The following is an 18,877-nucleotide window of genomic DNA, read 5'->3' on the forward strand; positions in this document are numbered from 1 at the left end:
CTAATTTTTATTCTAGAGGAAATAACTTGAAAGACTTCTTTGCTCTTCCCTGAGGCATCATATTTTTGAGATAGACAACTTGGCATGATCATGTCATAAGAAAAGGCAGTGATTGTCATCATAGACTTTTTGGGTAGATGGTTCTCTTAAATGCACATGTCAGTATTTCAAAGCTGCTCTGAATACTCTTGTATTTAGTTACCAGTTTAGAGAGCCATTTCACAATCTGCTGTTAGTCGTAATTTTAGTCTGCTTTCCTCAAATCTTTTTTTCCCTAAGCACCTCCACTGCTAGGTAAAGTTGTAGTAATGCAGACCAGTCTTAGCAGCTATGAGAGGACCGCTGTAGGTGAGGGGATTTGAACTGCTGCCTTCTTGTGTTCAGAAGGGATTTAACTGTTTTGGTGGTTATGCTAACATCTAGTCTGCCCTTGACTAATAAAGGTATGCTCTGGAAATAAAATACCTGTTTGCAACTTATGTAGATCTAAAATGGAGGAAGATATGCTGTTGTTCCTCTTAGTTTCACATGCATTGTTTGTGTTCCTGCAATGTTTTCTTACTAGCATGTTCTATATATGTATATGCACATGTAATGCTTGGCTAGCACACATGGCACACATGTATTCTTGCTCTTTGTGCTCTACACAAAGGTTTTCCAGAACAAGGAATGTTTTGCTGGTTTTTTTTTTTCCTTATAACGAGGAGTCATATTTTTGCTTTCAGTTTATGAACAAGAACTCTGCTTTCCTTTTTGGTTTTGCTGAATATCTAAGTTGGTCCATTTGTGTTTCCTATTAGATTGCTGGCACTTTTTTGCCAAAAATAAAGGAAGGGAAAACCCCCACGTTTTAAGCTAGAATGAATTTAAAATTAGAAGGGATTGTCTTTCAGTGAATGATGGATATACTGAGTGTGTACATTTTTCCTGAAGGAGTCCTGTGTGCAAGGAATATGGAAGAACTGCAAATTCTTATCCCTTAAACTGGAAAAACAAGTGGTGAAGTCCTTTGTGTACCTTTCAGGCAAACCAGTGAGACTTGTGAACCCAGGAGTAAGGAACTCCTCTGATCAAACTCACCAGAGGAAAGGTGTTCTGGTTCAGGATGCCTCTGTAAGGCATTTGAGTAGGGCTTTGTATAATTTTCAGAGTTTTTTTGGAAAGTGAGATTCCGTGTTTCTTGAGTTGTTGGCTTCACTCAGCTTCACATGAGCTCCTAAGTTAGCAGGTGTTCCACATAAAATATACCAGAGCTTGTAACACCCAGTTACATTAGGTGAGTTTTGGTAACAGCTGATTACACACTGTAAACTTGAAGTGTTAGCTGATAAAATTTCTTGTGCTATTTTAATTCAGTAAGAAAATAATCATTTGGTTTTAAAAGAGTATCTCTCTTTAATCCTGAGAGTTGAGGTCATGTTGCAAAAATGTTGATCGAGTGTAGTCATCAATTCAGGCTTCTGAACACCAGCATAAGTCATTACTGTTTTGTCAAATTAACTTTATTAAATTATCAAGACTCTTCCAAAACTCTAATAAAAAGATTGCTTCTTATTTGGGCAGTGCATCAGCTTAATACATGAATGTTCCTTGGGGGCTTTTCACTAGTACAGCAATGCAATTCCAGAAGAAAAATTGCTGTTAAATATTATTATCAGTGCTGCTTCTTCGTGCTTTATTTGTGATCAGAAAGCTATTGTGCATGGACAGTGTAGCAAGCTAAAGAGCTTTGTGAAAGTTCAAAGTGAGAAGACTTACCCTTAAAGTTGATCATACATCCTTATGAGTTTACCAGTCTGGGTCCAAAGTATGCCTCTGTGAGAGTTACACTTGTAAAAAATTTTTCCCTCTTCAGAGCTATAAGGAAAAAAAATGTAAAAATGCAGTCAGGTGCTTGCATTACTATTGTTGCTAGTTATGTTCTGTTCTTTACCCAAAATGCTGGCAGTTACAGTATTTAAATTTATAGAAAGCAAAAGAAAATAAGTGATTTTTCATAGCCAGGGGAAGTGCTGAAATGTTAAGCCTTGAAATTACCATAGATGTCCTATTAGAAACACTGTTTAATCAGTATGTTTAAAATGTGTCCTCTTTGATACTATTGATTAGTCTCCAGTGGTTTTTCCAGTGATGCTGTCTGGACAATGGCACAGTGTTGTGGTAGCTGTTGTGTTTGTGTCAGGTGCACAAGTGTAGTGTTTGTGGTAAGTGTTGCTTTCCAGTGCTTTGATAGTGGCTTTTGGCTAGCAGGAGTCACTTGTTTGATTTATTGATGTTTCAAGCTTGTTTCTAGGTAAAATGTCAGCTAGCAGATAATGACTTTTTCCCCTTTCAAATTAGTATTTTTGGGCACTCAACACCCTTGTAAAAAGGGTGTTTGCAAAGAATGTTTATCGAACAGCTCCCAGATGAGCAATACATGCAGCTGCCTTTGCTATCTTATGACTCCTGTGTGTGCGTGTCACTGATTCTGTTCACGTTTGCCAGGATAGATATATTTTAGAATGGTATCTTGGTTTGTGTGTAGTACTGACCAACCTGTGTGAATTGAATATGCAGATTCTTGGGTGTGGTGCTTACGTAGAGAAGGATTTTTGGGCTACTTGATCTTTAACAAGCTGAGGATAAAACAAACCTTGGGATTTTTCTTTACTTAAAGAAAATAATATCTCTGAGCAGCTTACCAGCGTAAAATATTTTTAAAATGGTGTTTTGTAGAATTATGTTTATAGAAAGCAGGTAGGTATGAGGTTTTGTTACAAGGATTGCTGTCAATCTTAACAGTAATAGTGTGATGATTTGTCTATTGGTGGGCACCTTTCTGTCTCCTATAAATTTAGCTCTTCTACATGTTGAATAACTTGGATGTTTCAAGATTACCAGCTAGTGGTCAGGGGTCATCTGCTTTTTCAAGGAAGTGATTTAAGCATACTGCAGTAGTAAAACTGGAATAATGCCTTTCAAGATTTTATATGTTCTGTTATCCTACAACAGGTTTTGTTTAAATATTACAGATTGGGTAATGATCATATGCCTGATCTGACTTTCCCTATTCCACTTGAAATATTTAAAAATAATATTATGATTTAATAGTGTTGAGATTACGCAAGGAGAAAAAAGACTACTGTCTCTTAATAGGATTTTAAATTGTTCATCCATCAGAGCATCAAACTAAGTCCTTAGACTAAATCCCTGTACTGAAATCACAAAATTGGAGAATGGTTTGAGTTGGAGGGGACCTTAAAGATCGTTTAGTTCCAGCCCCTTCTGCCATGGGCCAGGACACCTTTCAGTAGACTGAATTGCTCAGAGCTCCATCCAGCCTGGCTCCAGACACTTCCAGGGATGGGGCATCCACCACTTTCTGGACAACCTGTTGTAGTGTCTCACCACCCTCACAGTAAAGAATCTTTTCCTAATGCCTAATCTCAGCCTACCCTCATTCAGTTAAAGCCATTCCCCCTTGTCCTGTCACCACTACATGCTCTTGTAAAAAGTCCCTCTCTAGGTCTCTTGTAGGTCCCTTCAGTACTGGAAGGCTGCAGTAAGGTCATGCCAGAGCCTTCTGTTCTCCAGGCTGAACAATTCCAGCTGTCTTAACCTGTTTTCACAGAAAAGATGCTCCAGCCCTCATCTTCTTCGTGGCTCTCCTCTGGACTTGCTCCAGCAGCTCATGTCATGTTGGGACACACAGCAAAGGTTCATGCTTGTTATTCATGATTATTTTCATGCTGTGTCTCTTGATAAATGGAAGGAAATGTTTTCATTCCAATCCAACTGGCACCCTTTTGAGCTGTATTTTACATTGTAATTTGGTAAAGCTGTGGGCTGCTGAAAGCGCTGATTCTTTGGTCGCCAAAAATCCTTTGGGAGCAGAGAGAGAACTGTTCCAAGTACTGTGTTGAAAGATACAAGGGGAAAAAATAATGGAAGGAAGGAAGACAAACAAACTGAATGCTTTTAACTTATTTTAGTGCTAAGAGGGTTGCTGACTTCTGAAAATCCAATTTTAGAAACCTTAAAGTACGCTTAGACTTCAGTGCTGTGTCTTGATAGGGATGTACAAATAAATGCACTGTATTTAAGTGAAGTATGCTTGGAACTTCAGGTGTAGTGCCTGAGTTAGCCCCCTGACAGGAGCGTAGTATTACTGGCTCTTACTGCTCTTTGTTTTGGGTTGCTGTTTTGTTGCCAAATGGAGAATTGGTTTTGTGTTCTATTCTTTGTTCTGTTCCTATATACTCATTTTTCTGTGATGAAAGAGGCTTCCTCTGCTACTGTTCTGCAGAATGGGAAGGAAGCATCCCAGTGAAGAAGTTCTTTGTTCAGAGTGCCACTGGAGTCTTATACCTCTCACGTGTAAGAAGTCATCGTTCACCTCTGTCAATCCTTTTGTGCATTCGGTCTATTTGTAGCTGAATCCAGAGTGGCCTTGCCCTCAGGGGTGAGTGTCTTGGCCATGGCACACTTGTTGGCTCAGCGAAAGGAAATCTTGTTGTGTAGGGAGAAGGGCAAAAGAAGCTGCTGCTACGTGCACGTAGTGTATTCCAAACTGAGCAAGAGCATCCTTTGATCTTGCTGCACATTTGTCCTCTGCCTGTGATGGCACACAGTTATTTCAGTTTTTACATATATGGGAGAGAAGTCCTGTTGTTTGGGTACCTGAAGATTACTGAGATGTGGTAAACTGATTTTTTAATTTAGTTAGTTAGGGAGTATTGCCAGCCTCAAGAAATGACTTGTATATCTTAATTTCCCTCAGGCAAAAGCTTTATGTAAGGTATTGAAGATCATTTGAGCATGAACTTTGTTTAACCACTAGTGAAAATAAATTCCACAGTTAGTTCTCCATTAATAATGTTTAAACATGTGAATCAAAGGAGTGTTAGTTTGAATGACCTAACTGGTCCCATTTGGTTTAGTTTGATGAGGGAGGGGAGGAGGAGTGAGAAATCCAGATGGAAAGCACAGAAGCCAGGAGTGACTTCATCAGATTAAAGCTTAAATTATGCTCAGAGGCAGTAGTTGCCTGCATTAACATCAATTTCTGGAGGAGGGAAAAAACAACTCAAAACAAATTGAAACCCCGTAACCTAAAAACAACCCTCCCCTTCACCTCACCACCACTAGAACTCTGAGTTCAGATTTCTGTAATTAGAATTGTTTACCAAACCCATGTTGAGCAATATCTGAGCACACAACATGTGTACACTTTACTGCAAGTTCACTGTAAAGTGTACAGTGTAAACCATTATTTTAATATATTACAACTCATGCTGTGTAACCACATGCTTGCACTTCTGCAGTTAGGGGAGAGTTTGCCTGTAAATCAGCAGAAGAACTTTGAAAATCGAGTTCATGACATGCTGTTATTTTAATGCTCTCCTAAAATAGGGTTTAAAATTTAAAATACTTTTCAAAATGACTCATTTTGACAGAATGACATCAAGAGCAGGCTGGGGACTTGACTTAACAATCTACCAGACAGCTTCCATCAATAACACTTTTGGGGTTAAATCTTTTCATGTTGTAGGCATCATAATATTATAATCAATAAATTCTGAGATTCAAATTTGGGTCTAATCTGAAAATAAGCTTTTGGAAACCTTGAGGTATTTGTATGTCTTAGGATGGCGTTTCATCACATGTTTTCTACTTTAGTCTCTAGCAAAATCCCTTAAAGTAGAACTATTCACAGTAAACACACTGAAGTAAATACCATTAGTTTGCTTCTAGGTGAGCATGAGCTCTCTTGCATGAGCAGTTCAAGGTTTAAAAGATAAAATGCCATTTTTATTCTGTCAGCCATGGGGTATTTTTCAGTGAGCATGGAACCAACACACTTGGCATCATCAGCAGTGCAAAGAAGAAATCTTGACACGGCCAGAAGTCAGCAGTTACGCTCGTGATCAGCAGTGTCAGAGGCTGCATGCTGCACACCTTATTCAAGCACTGTGACTGCTGAACTTTAAGTTGCTGTGTCTTAATGGCACTAGCAACATGGCAGACTTTAAGACACTAAGAATTTGTTGTTGATCATGATCTAATTTCTAGAGTTTCTCTTTATGTGACATTCATGGCACTAGAGAACTTTTTTTTTTTAACAAATTGAGACGCAAAACATGAAATTAACTTGTCCAGCTAGTAGAGAATTTCAAATGAATAGTCATTCACTAATGTTAGTGTTATTTATTGGTTAGTCCAGTTTATTTATGCTACAGTGGGAGACTTTGGACTTCTCTTCCCATTTGTAAATTACTAATACCTCAGTACTTCAGTGTTGTACTTAGACCTATTGAATTTTCATCTAAAGCACTTCAGTGCTCATCTTAAACTTGTCTAGACTGATACTAGCAGTGAATCTAATAGAAAGGACTAATTTGAAGGAATCTGATGTGGAAGAAGGTAACTACCTCTTTCAGCACAAGTACTTGACTATAAATGATAATTTAGTGCATAACTGTTCTTCTTTGCCAAGCAAGGTTTTGCTTAGCTTCTCAAACATTGAGTAGAAATGTCTTTTATTACTAAAAAAGCCTAGTATATTTTATATAAGTATGTAACCTAATAGTTCTTTTAGAATATTGTCTACTTTTGGAATAACTTGCAGTAGCTCAGGAGTATCAGCATTGCATTTCAAAAATAGTTGTAAATGATCTATCTGCTAATGTATCTAGTTAACATCCTTCTAAATCAAACACATAATTGTAGAGTGGTAGACTGCTAAATAATCTTTCTTAAAGCTGTTGAGTAGAAAGAATGCGAACAGGAAGAGGAAGTTTATTCCTGAGTGTTGACTATTTTCTTAAAAGAATAAATTTGAAAAGCCTGCTTTATGTCTTTGTTCAGTATGTTTCATGTGTTGTGAATTGAAAATTTGTCATTCTCTGGTTGAGTCAGATCACTTCCACTGAAACTCTGCATCCAAAAATCTTTATAGCTACTTCAAGGTAATGTTTACTTCATGGAAAAATTCTACAGTATGTTATTAAAAAATTTAAACTTTTACTGAATTCAGGCATTTCCTTTGTTGGGTGAAGGTTTGTAGGTTTTCTCTCTTTTCAGAGGAGGTGAAATGGTTGCAAGTCCTCAAATAAATCATGCTGAAATCACAAAATTTTCATTGATGACTTCAGTGAGATTAGGCTTTTCCCTGTGGCACGTGTGTCTGTGTACTGGCACAAATGTTTGATATCTACAACTGCTCTTTATTTGTATTGTCAGATACAGCTTTATGTATTGGATTCATGCTTTGTAAACATTGTAGAAGTAGTGAGTAGCTGTTGAGTCCATTGCTTAGAAAAGTCCATCTGTGATACAATATTCTGAAATATTTCAGATTTATATTTCCATGGATTAATAAGTCTTATAGTTTCTTTTTTCTTCTTTTCATATAATGCCTTTCTTAATTTTGTTTTGTGCTGAAAGGTGGCTTAGTTTAAAAGTTTTTCTTTAAGGTTTTCCTTCTGTGAAGCAGTTTGTTTAATTTCTGGTGAGGTGCCTGTAAAGGATGTTCCTGTGGTTATGACAAACAGAACCATTTTGTATGTAACCTTGTCTTGCACAAATGACTGGGTCATAAGAGAGTATAAGCTTATTTTCGAAAGTACAACAAACAAGACCTGGGGATATTTGGTAACTATTTTGTAATCTTTCTAGTTTCCTAAGCCTTTCTTGACCGTCTTTAAGACTTGGTCACAAGCTGCTTTTCGTATTTTAGATGGATTTCACAGTTTAACAAATCTCTTAATGCTCTCTTTGTCGTAATGAAAAGAGCTAGAAATGTTTGAAATGTTCATTTGATGTAAATGGTTTCTGGTAACTTACGAAACCACAGTTGTTGTAGTTGTCTTTAGATTCACTCCTTAAACGGCATGTTTCAGATATAAATTACTTGTACTGTTACAGAACTTCTCTCATCAGGAAAGAGGTATAGAATGAACTAGGTAGTTTTGCTGGTTACTTCACAGAAAAACATTCAAAAGACTGAATCCAAAATTTGGAACAACAAGCCTGCCTGTTGCCAGATGACAAGACTTACCTATCCCAATAACTGAATGGTTTTATACTCCCACTTTAATTGGGGTTTTGGTTTTTTTTTTCCTTTGCTAAGTTTGCGGTTCCACTCTTAATACTTTCCTTAACTGTAACAGAAAACTAATAAAATTGATGAGGGCTTTTAGAAATGTTTGCATACTCTAGAATATTTATGTTTCTATCTGATGATTTTAGAAACATTTTAATCTTATTTCATGCTTTTCTACCTTTGATGAACCAAAATACTGTCCAAAGTCTATATGGCAATTAATACTAATGTTGAAACTGTCCAGTTTGACAGAACAACTTTGGCAGATTTCCTGGGAAAAGGAAATCTCTGAAATCTCTTTTTTCAGTAACAAATGAAAACTGCAGAATCAATTTATTCTCTCTACTGTGTGTTCCTTTGTCTTTAGTGTCAAAAACTGTTAACACTTTTTTTCTCCCTTCCCCCCACTCAGGGAGGCAATAATGCTGGGCATACAGTTGTTGTGGATGCTGTGGAGTATGACTTTCATCTTCTGCCAAGTGGAATCATCAATCCAAAAGTCACTGCATTCATTGGTAAGTGGGACATCTCTAAAAAGCAGTACTGTAGTTGCAGACTTCTGACACACTAAAATAACAAAACGTATCTGAGGACATACAGGATTAGGATTCTTTTTCTTCAATTTTTCATAGGCCTGAACTGTTCTACTGTCTTCCTAATACTGCCCTAGCTCATTTGTGAAGTTTTGATGACAGAAATTTCTATTGTCTTGGATAGTTCACCTTTGTTCTTACCCTTCCTATCAATATAAACAGCTAGCTGCCCCCCGTGTATCTTCATTCTCCCATTCCCTCTTATTTTCTCTACCATTTTTTTCTTTTATTCTCAGAATACCTGCTCTCTCTTCTAATCTTCAGCCCTGCTAAGTACTTACCAGTACTTTTTGAACCATAGATCTTTCCTCCCTTTTCCACTGGATTGTGCGATGCATGCTTACTCCAAAAGACTTCTGCACTCTAGACTTCTTACCAAGAAGTCATCTCAGGAGAGTACATTACAAAGTTTAGGGCAATGGCAGTACTAGGTGATGTCAGGATCTATCATCTGTTTGCTTTGTGAAAAGGGGTTTAGGCTATCTAGTCTGTTGTCCATAAAGAACTACTTGCCCCCTTACCTGTCTCCCTTCTTGGAATCCCATTTCCAGTCCTATATGTTTGGGTTTTTTCCTTTGGATTGCTTGTATGACCAACTTAATAATGCTGTATAGCCCATAGAATTTCCTTCTAAAAATGAAGGTAAACATAAAACATAGGTACACACCATTATACCTGTGTTTGTGCTTGAGTGCTGTTTCACCAAGCAGATTGGGTCTCTGGGTCGCTAAAGGCTATGGCTTACCAACACTTCCGTGTTGCTCTTTTGATACCCAGAGCTCCTGTCCCTTCCACAGTGTACTTCTCCAAATCTGGGCTCTGTTGCCGTGTTCCTCTGTCACTTCTTCCTGCATCTCATTGCTTTGAGCCTGTAGTGTTGCCTTTCAGCTTGGTGTATGTGCCAAGAGCAAGTGGTCATTGACAGTTTGCTAAGGAGCAGCTGAAGAGCCTCTGTCACAAGTCACTTGATTCATAAACAGTCCAGCTGGTAGTGACTGTATAATCTGTCAGCAGTAATTCTGTACTTGAAGGGATTTGGTGGTTAATTGCCTCTCTTCAGCTGTTACATTGTGACTTGATAATGCGATAGTTATGGACCAACTTGTCCTGCCTAATACTTCTACAGAAATGGAGCCAATGGGCATGGAAACAGATTCGTGTTGATGATGGGAAGTTTGGGATGTTAACTGTTCCTAGTTTTGAGGGCTGAGGCTGATGATACTACTTCTATTCTCTTTTGATGTTACTGTATTATGATTTTTAAGGTTATCGTTTGAAAACAGTAAAAAAGGATGCCCATTTGCCTTGTGTTGTTTGGTGGATTTGGTTGAATAGGAAAGCCCCCATTCTTTAAAAATACAGTAGTTCAGTGAGAACTTTTTACAAACCCTCTTACCTGTATCTTCTGTCTTTTGGTCTTGTCTGTTCTGATGTTTTTTCTAGATTCTTTTAGGTATGCCTTGTGTATAAAATCTCTTTCAGAGGAAAAAAAAGGCTTAGGATTCCTCTGAAAGAGCATATATGTTAAAAAAAAAAACGGGTAAGGGCAAAATGATTGGAGTATTATGATAGAGTATTCCTCTTGTTTAGGACTGCATCTTGAAGGTAATACTGAAGAAGTCTTAAAATACTTTGTGTTTTGATGTTTAGAATGATTTTATCAGTGTGAAATCAGGTGATATGCAAATAGTTTTGGATTGCAGATCCCTTCTTTTGCTAGATGTTATACTGGTAGCTTTGAATCTACTGTGTTTGGTGTGACCTGAAGATGGTTCAGTTTTGCTGTGAGAATGCTCCTTCCTAGGCACTCAGTGATGCTGGTTAATTGTATGAACCTAGTAGTCTTTTTCTGAGCAATGTGACAGCTGTAGGAAGGTGAGCTTGCTTTTGATAGGGCTTTTTCCTCTGTTATTTTTGCTTGTCTGTTAACAGTCCCACCTCTATGTACAGAATATTCTGTGTCTGTTTACAGCAAAAGAGTGCCTGCAAGGATGCCGGTGTTTATAATGGTGATAGAAATGTGCTAAGCTTTTAGAAAACAATAGGGTTATTAAAATGAAGCACAAAGAGGGAAGTTAATTTTAGATATGAGAAAGAGGAAGTTGGATTTCAGACTGTTCTACAATTCTGTGACTGTTTGTATGGATCTAAATTGAAAGTTTGTTGCATTTAGTAGAAAGATTCAATGCATGTAGGTAGAAATAAATACTTTAGGAGCAAATCTGTCTTTTAGACAAATTCCTAAGAATCAAAATTGCATTAAGTTAAAAAACTTAAATGAAATACTCTACACACAAAACATGAAGTGTCTTTGAATTGTTTGAAATATTTTTCCCGTGCTCAACATAATTCACTCAATTTTGTATAATGATTTTTTTCAGGAAATGGTGTTGTAATTCATTTGCCAGGACTCTTTGAAGAAGCCGAAAAAAACTTAAAGAAAGGAAAAAGTGAGAATTTGAAGATACTACTTTTAAAATAGTTTGTGGGACACTCCTCAAATGATTTAGATGGAGGATGCCTCTGTAGAGGTTACATACAATGTATTTTTCCACAACTCCCTTTAGCTTTTGCTTTTTGACAGGAGTCTTGCTAGAAGTGCCAGAGCCCTCATGGGAAGGCAGAGAAAAGGAATCTCTGTACAGTTTCAGAATATAATCTAAATCAGAATTGTCTGCAGACATTTTTCTTTGCTTAAAAAAGCAAATTTAAGACGTGAAATGGCTTTTTTAAAGTGTGTTAACCTGTTCAAAGTCATTTGACGTCTTACAATATTGGGGTACACTTTGATGACCATGTTAATGTAAACAGGTGCTTTGGTAATTGCTTCTTGATTCAGAACTCAGTTTTTGGATACTTCGTGTTATGTCTATAACCATGCTTGGCAGCAGTCTACTGTAAGTGGGGTAAATCAGTGGAACCAAAAGAGCTACTAATTGCTTGCTAAAATTGAGGAGCTAGTAGCTTGAATTCTTCAGAATAAGCCTGATTTTCTCAGCTTTATAGGTTAATGCCAAGTTTTAATTACTGAAATTACTTTTTTTTTTACCCTGCAATGTGATTGCTCAGTCTTAAAATAGATTGACTGAAGACTAAGCATGAAAAGTATTTATACTTTATACATCAGAAGACAAAAATGCTATACAAAGCATAATTTAAACTATTTCATTTTGCCTTTAAAGGACTGGAAGGCTGGGAAAAGAGACTAATAATTTCTGACAGAGCTCATATTGGTAAGTTCCTGTTTGTGGTTTGTTTTTTGTTGGGGTCTTTTTCGTTAATCTTTGCTTTTTCTGGACTTTCTGTGGCAGTAAAAGTGTGATAATTTTTAGCCATCTCTTTATATAGGTCTGTACTTTTCTTTGGATTAAGTCTCCCTGGGTAGCTTTGGTTTATTGAAGGTCCTAGAATAAAATTGTTCACTCTGAACCCTCCCAGGTTTATATTCTAGTGATTTTTAAAATCCTATTCCATAAGCATCACCTGAGCAGGAAAGCAGGTTCACTTTCTAAATCAGAAGCACACAGCAGTCAGAAAGCATTCAGAAGTGAATTGATTAAGGATTCATTTCCCCTTTTGGTGTAAAAGTGGTGTTGCTCACAGTAACATTTCTTCTGGGAAATCAGGTGACTGGGTGTGAGTTCAAACGAATTGTCTCCCTACCAAGGAAATTACCACATGCTTTCTAAAGGAGATTTTATGGGAAGGACTCGGTAGGGGTGGAGAGAATGGCTGCCCTCCTCGCAAGGAGCTCATCAGAGAAGCACTGAATCCAGCCTATGTTTCAGACAGCACTGCAGTTCAAAACCTGAAGTAAAATAGTCTTGAGTCCAATCCACCAACGCACAGCTTTAGAAACTCTTCCTGTACCACTCCTACCACACCTTGATTACATAAATTCATCCTTTAGATTAGCTCTTTAGATGTTATAACATTATTGCTGCCTCTGGTAGTCATTTTCTGGAGATGCAAACTGTTTAGGACTTCATAAGATAAAAGGTTGTAACACAGGGTAAAAAAGGTTTTGCTTTTGGTTTTGCTTTGTTTTGTTTTTTACACCAATCTGGAATAGCATAGTGAGTGAACTTACTGACAGTTACTTCAGTGTAAATATGTTTTTTCTTTGGAGTAACTTGCAAGTTTTTGGTCTTTCCCATGCAGTGTGTAGATAGTTTTCAACTTTCAGGAAATAGTACTTAAGAAAATCAGTTAAATTAGTTCTGTTAGCCTATAAGCTGTGCACCAACCCACCAATCTTTGTATTTGACATGAGTCCTGTAAGATTTTGGAGGGGGGGAGGGGTTGGTGGTGTTTTGGGTTTTGTTGTTGTTCTGTTTTGGGGGTTGGATTTTTTTCTTTTATGGTAGACAAAGTATTGATACAAGGGATACTTTGCATAATCTTTGTCATTAATAACAATGCAATATGTAAAAACATAATCAGGGCTTATGACTTCTGTTTACATAACAGACATTGGTGGGAGCTTTTGTATTTTCAAATGTGTTTTACTTGATGTTGCCTAAAACATAAAAATAAAATTGTTTAAAAAATCTGTAGAATGAGTGAGAATGTTAACTTGAAGGTCCCGCCTAAATTTTAGCAGTATGACCTTTTTTTGCTATATCCTATTTCCAGGATTTTCTTTCAACTACATGTTTTCTTCATTTATCCATATGTTCTCTGGGGCCACTACGAAAGCGAAATGGCTTAGTTACTCTGTGGGATGTGTATACTCACTCTGCAAGTATTCTATAAAATGAACACTTTAAAAAAAGTCTCTGAAGAACCATAGAACTCTTTCCTGTGAAAAAATGTAAAAGAGAAGAAAAAACTCTTATAATTTTATTTGCCTTTCTTCAGTGTGTATATTTATTTTCCACATTGGTAAACAGGACTAGAGTTGGTTCGAAGAAATCATTGCTGATGTAATAATTTGTTTCACACAAATTTTCATCTTAAGTTATTTTTTTTTTCTTAGTGTTTGATTTCCACCAAGCTGCTGATGGCATCCAAGAACAACAGAGGCAAGAACAAGCAGGAAAGAAGTAGGTAGTTTAATTTTGTCAAACATGGGATGGCTTAGTACAAACAGGACTTAATACATCGAATCTCTGTTTTGCTTTGTCAGTGGGTTAAAAAAAATTATCCGTGTAACTCTTGAATGTGGATTATGCAGGGATTATTTCTTACACTTTATCTTCCAGCGGCTAGTGAAAAATTATATGCTTAATTAAAGGGCTCTATCTCAATGTTTTGCCTTATGAAAAGGTTCCTAGTTTTTAATTTGCTAGTTTCTGCTTCCTAGTGTTTTCATTGTTTACTGGAGGTATTTGTTTCTGTAAAAATATATTTCTCTTTTTTTATATTGAAGGACCCCTTTGGCATATCCGAATAACTGAAAGTCAGAAGTGCATGTAGATGTTCACATTGACTGCTACAGAATACTAGTGACTTTCTGAAGCTTTTAAAACTTTTAGAAACTATCTTGCTATGTTTTTAACTTGAGCTTTCCAAGTGGTTCACTAGTTCTTGGGGATAGGGAAAAAGATGGCAGAATTAACAGTGACATATCTACAGCTGGGAAGCAGTGTAGCACTATAGACTTCTCAGATAACAGTAAACTTAGAAGAACTTCCAAAAAGAGAGATTAAATGGATGAAAAGTAATTCAGACATACTTATCTGAAAAATCTTTCATCCATGATAATATAACCTTTAAGAGAGTGTCTGATTTGGGTGTATCTTGCTTCACACTATTGAGTGATGGTTGGTCAGTTATTTTTACACAAGGTCACTTGCCTGCACTGTACCAGCTGCCTTGTTACCTGCTGGTTTAGGACTTAGAAAGCAAACAGAACATATAGATAGATATGGAAGAATATACTTCTTTTAATGAGCCGTTATATGTGCATCAGCTATTCTTGAATGAGCGCAAGCTAAAATTGCTATATGACAATATTTGCAGTTAAAAACACTGCCAGTCATTTAGCTACTTGAGAGAAGGCACCACTTTATGGGTTAGTGTTAAAGATTGTAAGGGAAAGCCCAATTAATTTGCTTTAAAAAATCGCAGGAAGAAAGTTATGTTCAAAGCAAAAAAACCTAAAGTCACTCTTAAAAATGCTGTATTTCTTCTTTCAGTGGAGCTCTTGATATTCTGCAACAGTTTTCAAGCTTGTTAAAATTACCCTATTTCCTCCTGAATTTTAAGGCTAAATGACTGTAGTGGGGAGAGTAGTACTACAGACTAAGAACAAGCTATCATGGATTATCAAACAACTGTCTCTTGTTTGTTGGGGGCAAGGAATTGAAATAGTCTGCTAGCATGTCTTACTGTAGATTTGGCTACATAGCATAGTTGGGGCTAAAATTCTTGTGTCTAAGACTTCGAGAATTCTAAATGGTAAGTTTATTTTTTCTTTTAACTGAGTGCTTGTACCTGGTCAAATGTAACTCAGAAACCATCCCCAGTAAGGCTCATGTAGCTTCCCTTGCAGAAACGTTATAGAAAAGCTGATATAATACAGTATATTCTGCTTATACAATTGTTTTAGCTTCTGTAAGTACAGTCTTCTGACAACTTTTTTATTAATAGGTATGTCTTAATGAAACAAAATAAATGGAAACCAACCCTTCTTTTAAAAGATTCTCTGTGGAGAGTGTGAATTGGGATGGAGGCTAGAGTCAGTTGTTTATGCCACAACGTTCTGGTCTGGTTGAAGGATAGAGTGTGATGCAAAGTTCATTAGAATGTCTTTTTTTTGGACTGGAGGCAGACATCACTCCCTGAGATTACTTGGTATTGAGTCTAACTGGAAGAATTCCAGCTTTTGTCCAAGGTATTTTTGAATGTAATCCAAACTACTAAGGAACTACTAAGGAACTACTAAGGATTTATGTACTTACTATGAACTGTTTCTTTTCACTTGCATATCAAGTGATTGATATTCGTTAAAATAAAGTTCGGATATGACCTGTGCCTCCTACTTTACCTGGAGACTCTCTTGAATTGAGTTATGGTATGGTACTTTCAAGGCAGTTTGAAGCACTATGGGACACTCTGCATATGCAGAATTTATAACTGATGAAGAGAAGGCTTTCTGTGTCTTATGGGGAGGGAACCCCAGACCAAACCAGTTAAAACAAATGAACAAGTAAGCTTAGCAACATGTAGCACACTTCTAAAAATACTGCAGACCTGTTCACTTCTCCTTAAAAAGCTACTTAATGTATTGAGCATGATGGGGAACATACTTGATAATCTGCCTGTGATGAGTGCAATTTGGCTCCATTTTGGTAGCTATGTAGCATGACTGTGGCAGAAGACATTCTCTGAACTGGCTGTACTTCTCTCAGGGTAAAGTCAGTGCAAGCAAGTTTTGTATTATATCATCACGGATTTAAGCTGGAAAAGGCTTTTCAGACAAAGTGGGCAGATAAGGGTAAGAAAAAGAATTCAGGTTTTCAGAATCAGCTACAGTGGAAAATCCATTCCTGAACCCTTAACATACAGAGAGCTTTTTGAGTGTCTCTGTCACTTTTGGATGTTTGGTAGTGTTTTCTGTTTTCCTGGCTCCAGCTGAGGTATTTCTTATATACGAACTTAAAATCCATACTCTTTGTTCTGTTGCTTTATGGAGGACTTTCTTTAGGTCTTCAGGACAGTATTTTAGGAAAGTGTTTATTTAGTTTCAGTTCATAATACTGAAAGATGTTTTCTTGACATTTGGTCCCTTAAGTATTAAAGTTCAGAATTGTGTACAAATAAGTATGTAAGAGCTCACTAAAGTACAAAAAATTATTGGTTTAAAACCAGAACAATGTAGAAGATTAACATATTTGCTTGTATAAGTAGAGATATTCTGACACGAGGTTGCATCCGAAAAGTGTCTTTTGTTTTAAATGCTTAAAATGAGTTAAATGCTCACAATTAACAGCATTTCATTTTATGCTAAGGATGGAATAGCTTTAAAGAAAGAATACCTTTATATCAATAACTCCTTGTTGTTATCTTTTCAAAGTTTGGGAACTACCAAAAAAGGAATTGGTCCAGTATATTCTTCAAAGGCAGCTCGAAGTGGACTCAGAATGTGTGATCTTGTTTCTGATTTCGATGACTTTTCTGAGAGGTAATTACTGTACACAGTTGTAAGCATAGTTTTCAGTTTCTGGATAGTACCCTGTGTAAGCAATTACATCTGGTTCCTGTTACTTTTCTTAATTAAAAGTTCTTTTAAAATAAAAAATTATATGTAATTCTATTAAATTATAAGATTGTAATTGTTATCATAATTTATTGTTTGAAATGGTTAAGCTACCAAATAATTGCAGATATGTAACCATTAAAAATCAAGGGTTGGTGGGGAGTTGAGGAGGAAAACAAATAAACAGAAACATCAGTGAAGCATTTTTGCCTTTCAGATTCAAAGTGTTAGCCAATCAGTACAAAGCAATATATCCTACCTTAGAGATAGATATTGAAGGGGAATTGGAAAAGCTGAAGGTAAGCCTGCTTCTGTCTCTTCAGTTACATAATCACTGTGTGCAGTTACTGATGTGCAAATCCCTTGGTGACTGATGCATGTACTTGTGTGAGGAGTTAGAATATATCACAGGAAACTGTATGTATCAGTTTTGAAGAGTCTGCTGCTATCCTTAAGGACACTCTTGGCCCTGTTCTATGCAACATTTCAAAATTTGGTTTCAAGAGAGATACTGTGAATTTTAAGAAAAAGGCTTGTACAGGGTGATTTCTTCTTGACTTACTTTTACTTGCTCAAACATAGAGTCTAGGAGAAAAACCAGGATTGTAGTTGGGAAACACATGCTTCATTGTAAAGCAGAATACTAATTCCTTGTCTCAGAAGGTTAAGAACTGAAGTAAATTGGTTTTCTAAGTAATAAGACTTAAGAAAAAAAAAAATACTGTCTACCAACATAGAAAAATGTAAATTGATAGCAGCAGAGCTAATGAAGCCTGATTGCCAGCAGTCTAATCTTGTGGTTAATTATGAATTCTGATTTGATGTTTTCCTTGCTATTGGGACAGTTGAGAGTTTTCTCACTCGTATTAGGTTTTATTTGCACAGCATCCAAGTTACTATTTGAAAATCTTGTCAGGTGTCTTACCCTTCACCTTTTTGTTTATGCTTTTTATAGAAACTTACCTATATGAGATTCTTTTTAACCCTTAAAATGTCAACCAAATGTGACACTGTTTAAAACCATTGAGGTGTGTGTGGAACAGGGGGAGCATGTGCAATTACATGATGATTCTTTAAGAAAGGCCAAAGAAATCATCCTTCCTCTACCTTTAATTTGTACAGCTCTAGAATAGGATATATGGGAGTTCTTAGCACTTCTATTTGCTTTACTTTAAATAAGGCCTGTTGTACATGTTGAGTTGTAGTATTTTTATTAATATATAGATCTAGAAAGCAGTTACAGTCGATTGCTTCATAATGCTTTATAGTTTACTTAATGCAATTCAGGATTACAGAATATCTGAAACTCCTGGTTAAAGTGGAAACACAGTATGTATTTGTAGCTTGAGGAAAATTACTTGTCTTATGCTAATGCACTTGATTCAGTTCTGAAAAGCAAAGCGTTATATTTCATGTGGAGTAAATTGTTAAAATGAGAACTTCCATGTGTTCTCATGGAAGAGAAAGGCTGTTTGCCAAGTGATAATCTGAACATTATTGGCTTCTTGCATCCAGCTACTCAGTGGCATTCAGGCATTTGATGCCTAATTCCAATAAATAACTTTTTACTTCTACTTACAAATTACAATTCACAATTGTGCGCATTTGTTGGCTTCAGATGGCCAGAAGGGGAACTCCCTACATGGTGGTTTTGGGGGAGACATTTTGAACGCTTGGAAATGAAATACCAAATACAGTGTAGTGATAATACTCAATATGCTTGAATATTTCTAAGGCATTCCAGAAGTTTGGCTTTTTCTTTCCTCCTCACCCTTCCCCCTTTTTTCTTTCCACCTAGGAAGAATATACATACCTATTGTGTAAATCTGAGTCTCATATTCTTCCTCCCTTTGTTCACATTATGGCATATTTAACATTTTTTTGTTTGCTTTTCCTTTTTGAAAGGAATATGAGCGTTGTTATGAGGGAACAATAGCAATTCTACTCTGGTTGCCTTTATCATAATGAAATTATACTATACAATAGTCTTTTGTA

At 36.5% G+C, this 18,877-nt stretch overlaps 1 protein-coding gene across 1 annotated transcript in view; it reads left to right on the plus strand.

Annotated features, from left to right (window-relative positions):
• ADSS2 (adenylosuccinate synthase 2) overlaps positions 1-18,877 on the plus strand; it is a 36,652-nt gene that overhangs the window by 6,173 nt on the left and 11,602 nt on the right. The window contains exons 2-7 of the mRNA XM_032102646.1: positions 8,499-8,601; positions 11,061-11,129; positions 11,862-11,912; positions 13,658-13,724; positions 16,700-16,807; positions 17,100-17,181. Coding sequence (XP_031958537.1) covers positions 8,499-8,601; positions 11,061-11,129; positions 11,862-11,912; positions 13,658-13,724; positions 16,700-16,807; positions 17,100-17,181 — 480 coding nt within the window. The remainder of the gene's footprint in view (positions 1-8,498; positions 8,602-11,060; positions 11,130-11,861; positions 11,913-13,657; positions 13,725-16,699; positions 16,808-17,099; positions 17,182-18,877) is intronic.

Source organism: Corvus moneduloides, chromosome 3 (assembly GCF_009650955.1).
Source record: "Corvus moneduloides isolate bCorMon1 chromosome 3, bCorMon1.pri, whole genome shotgun sequence".
Taxonomy (NCBI): Eukaryota; Metazoa; Chordata; class Aves; order Passeriformes; family Corvidae; genus Corvus; species Corvus moneduloides.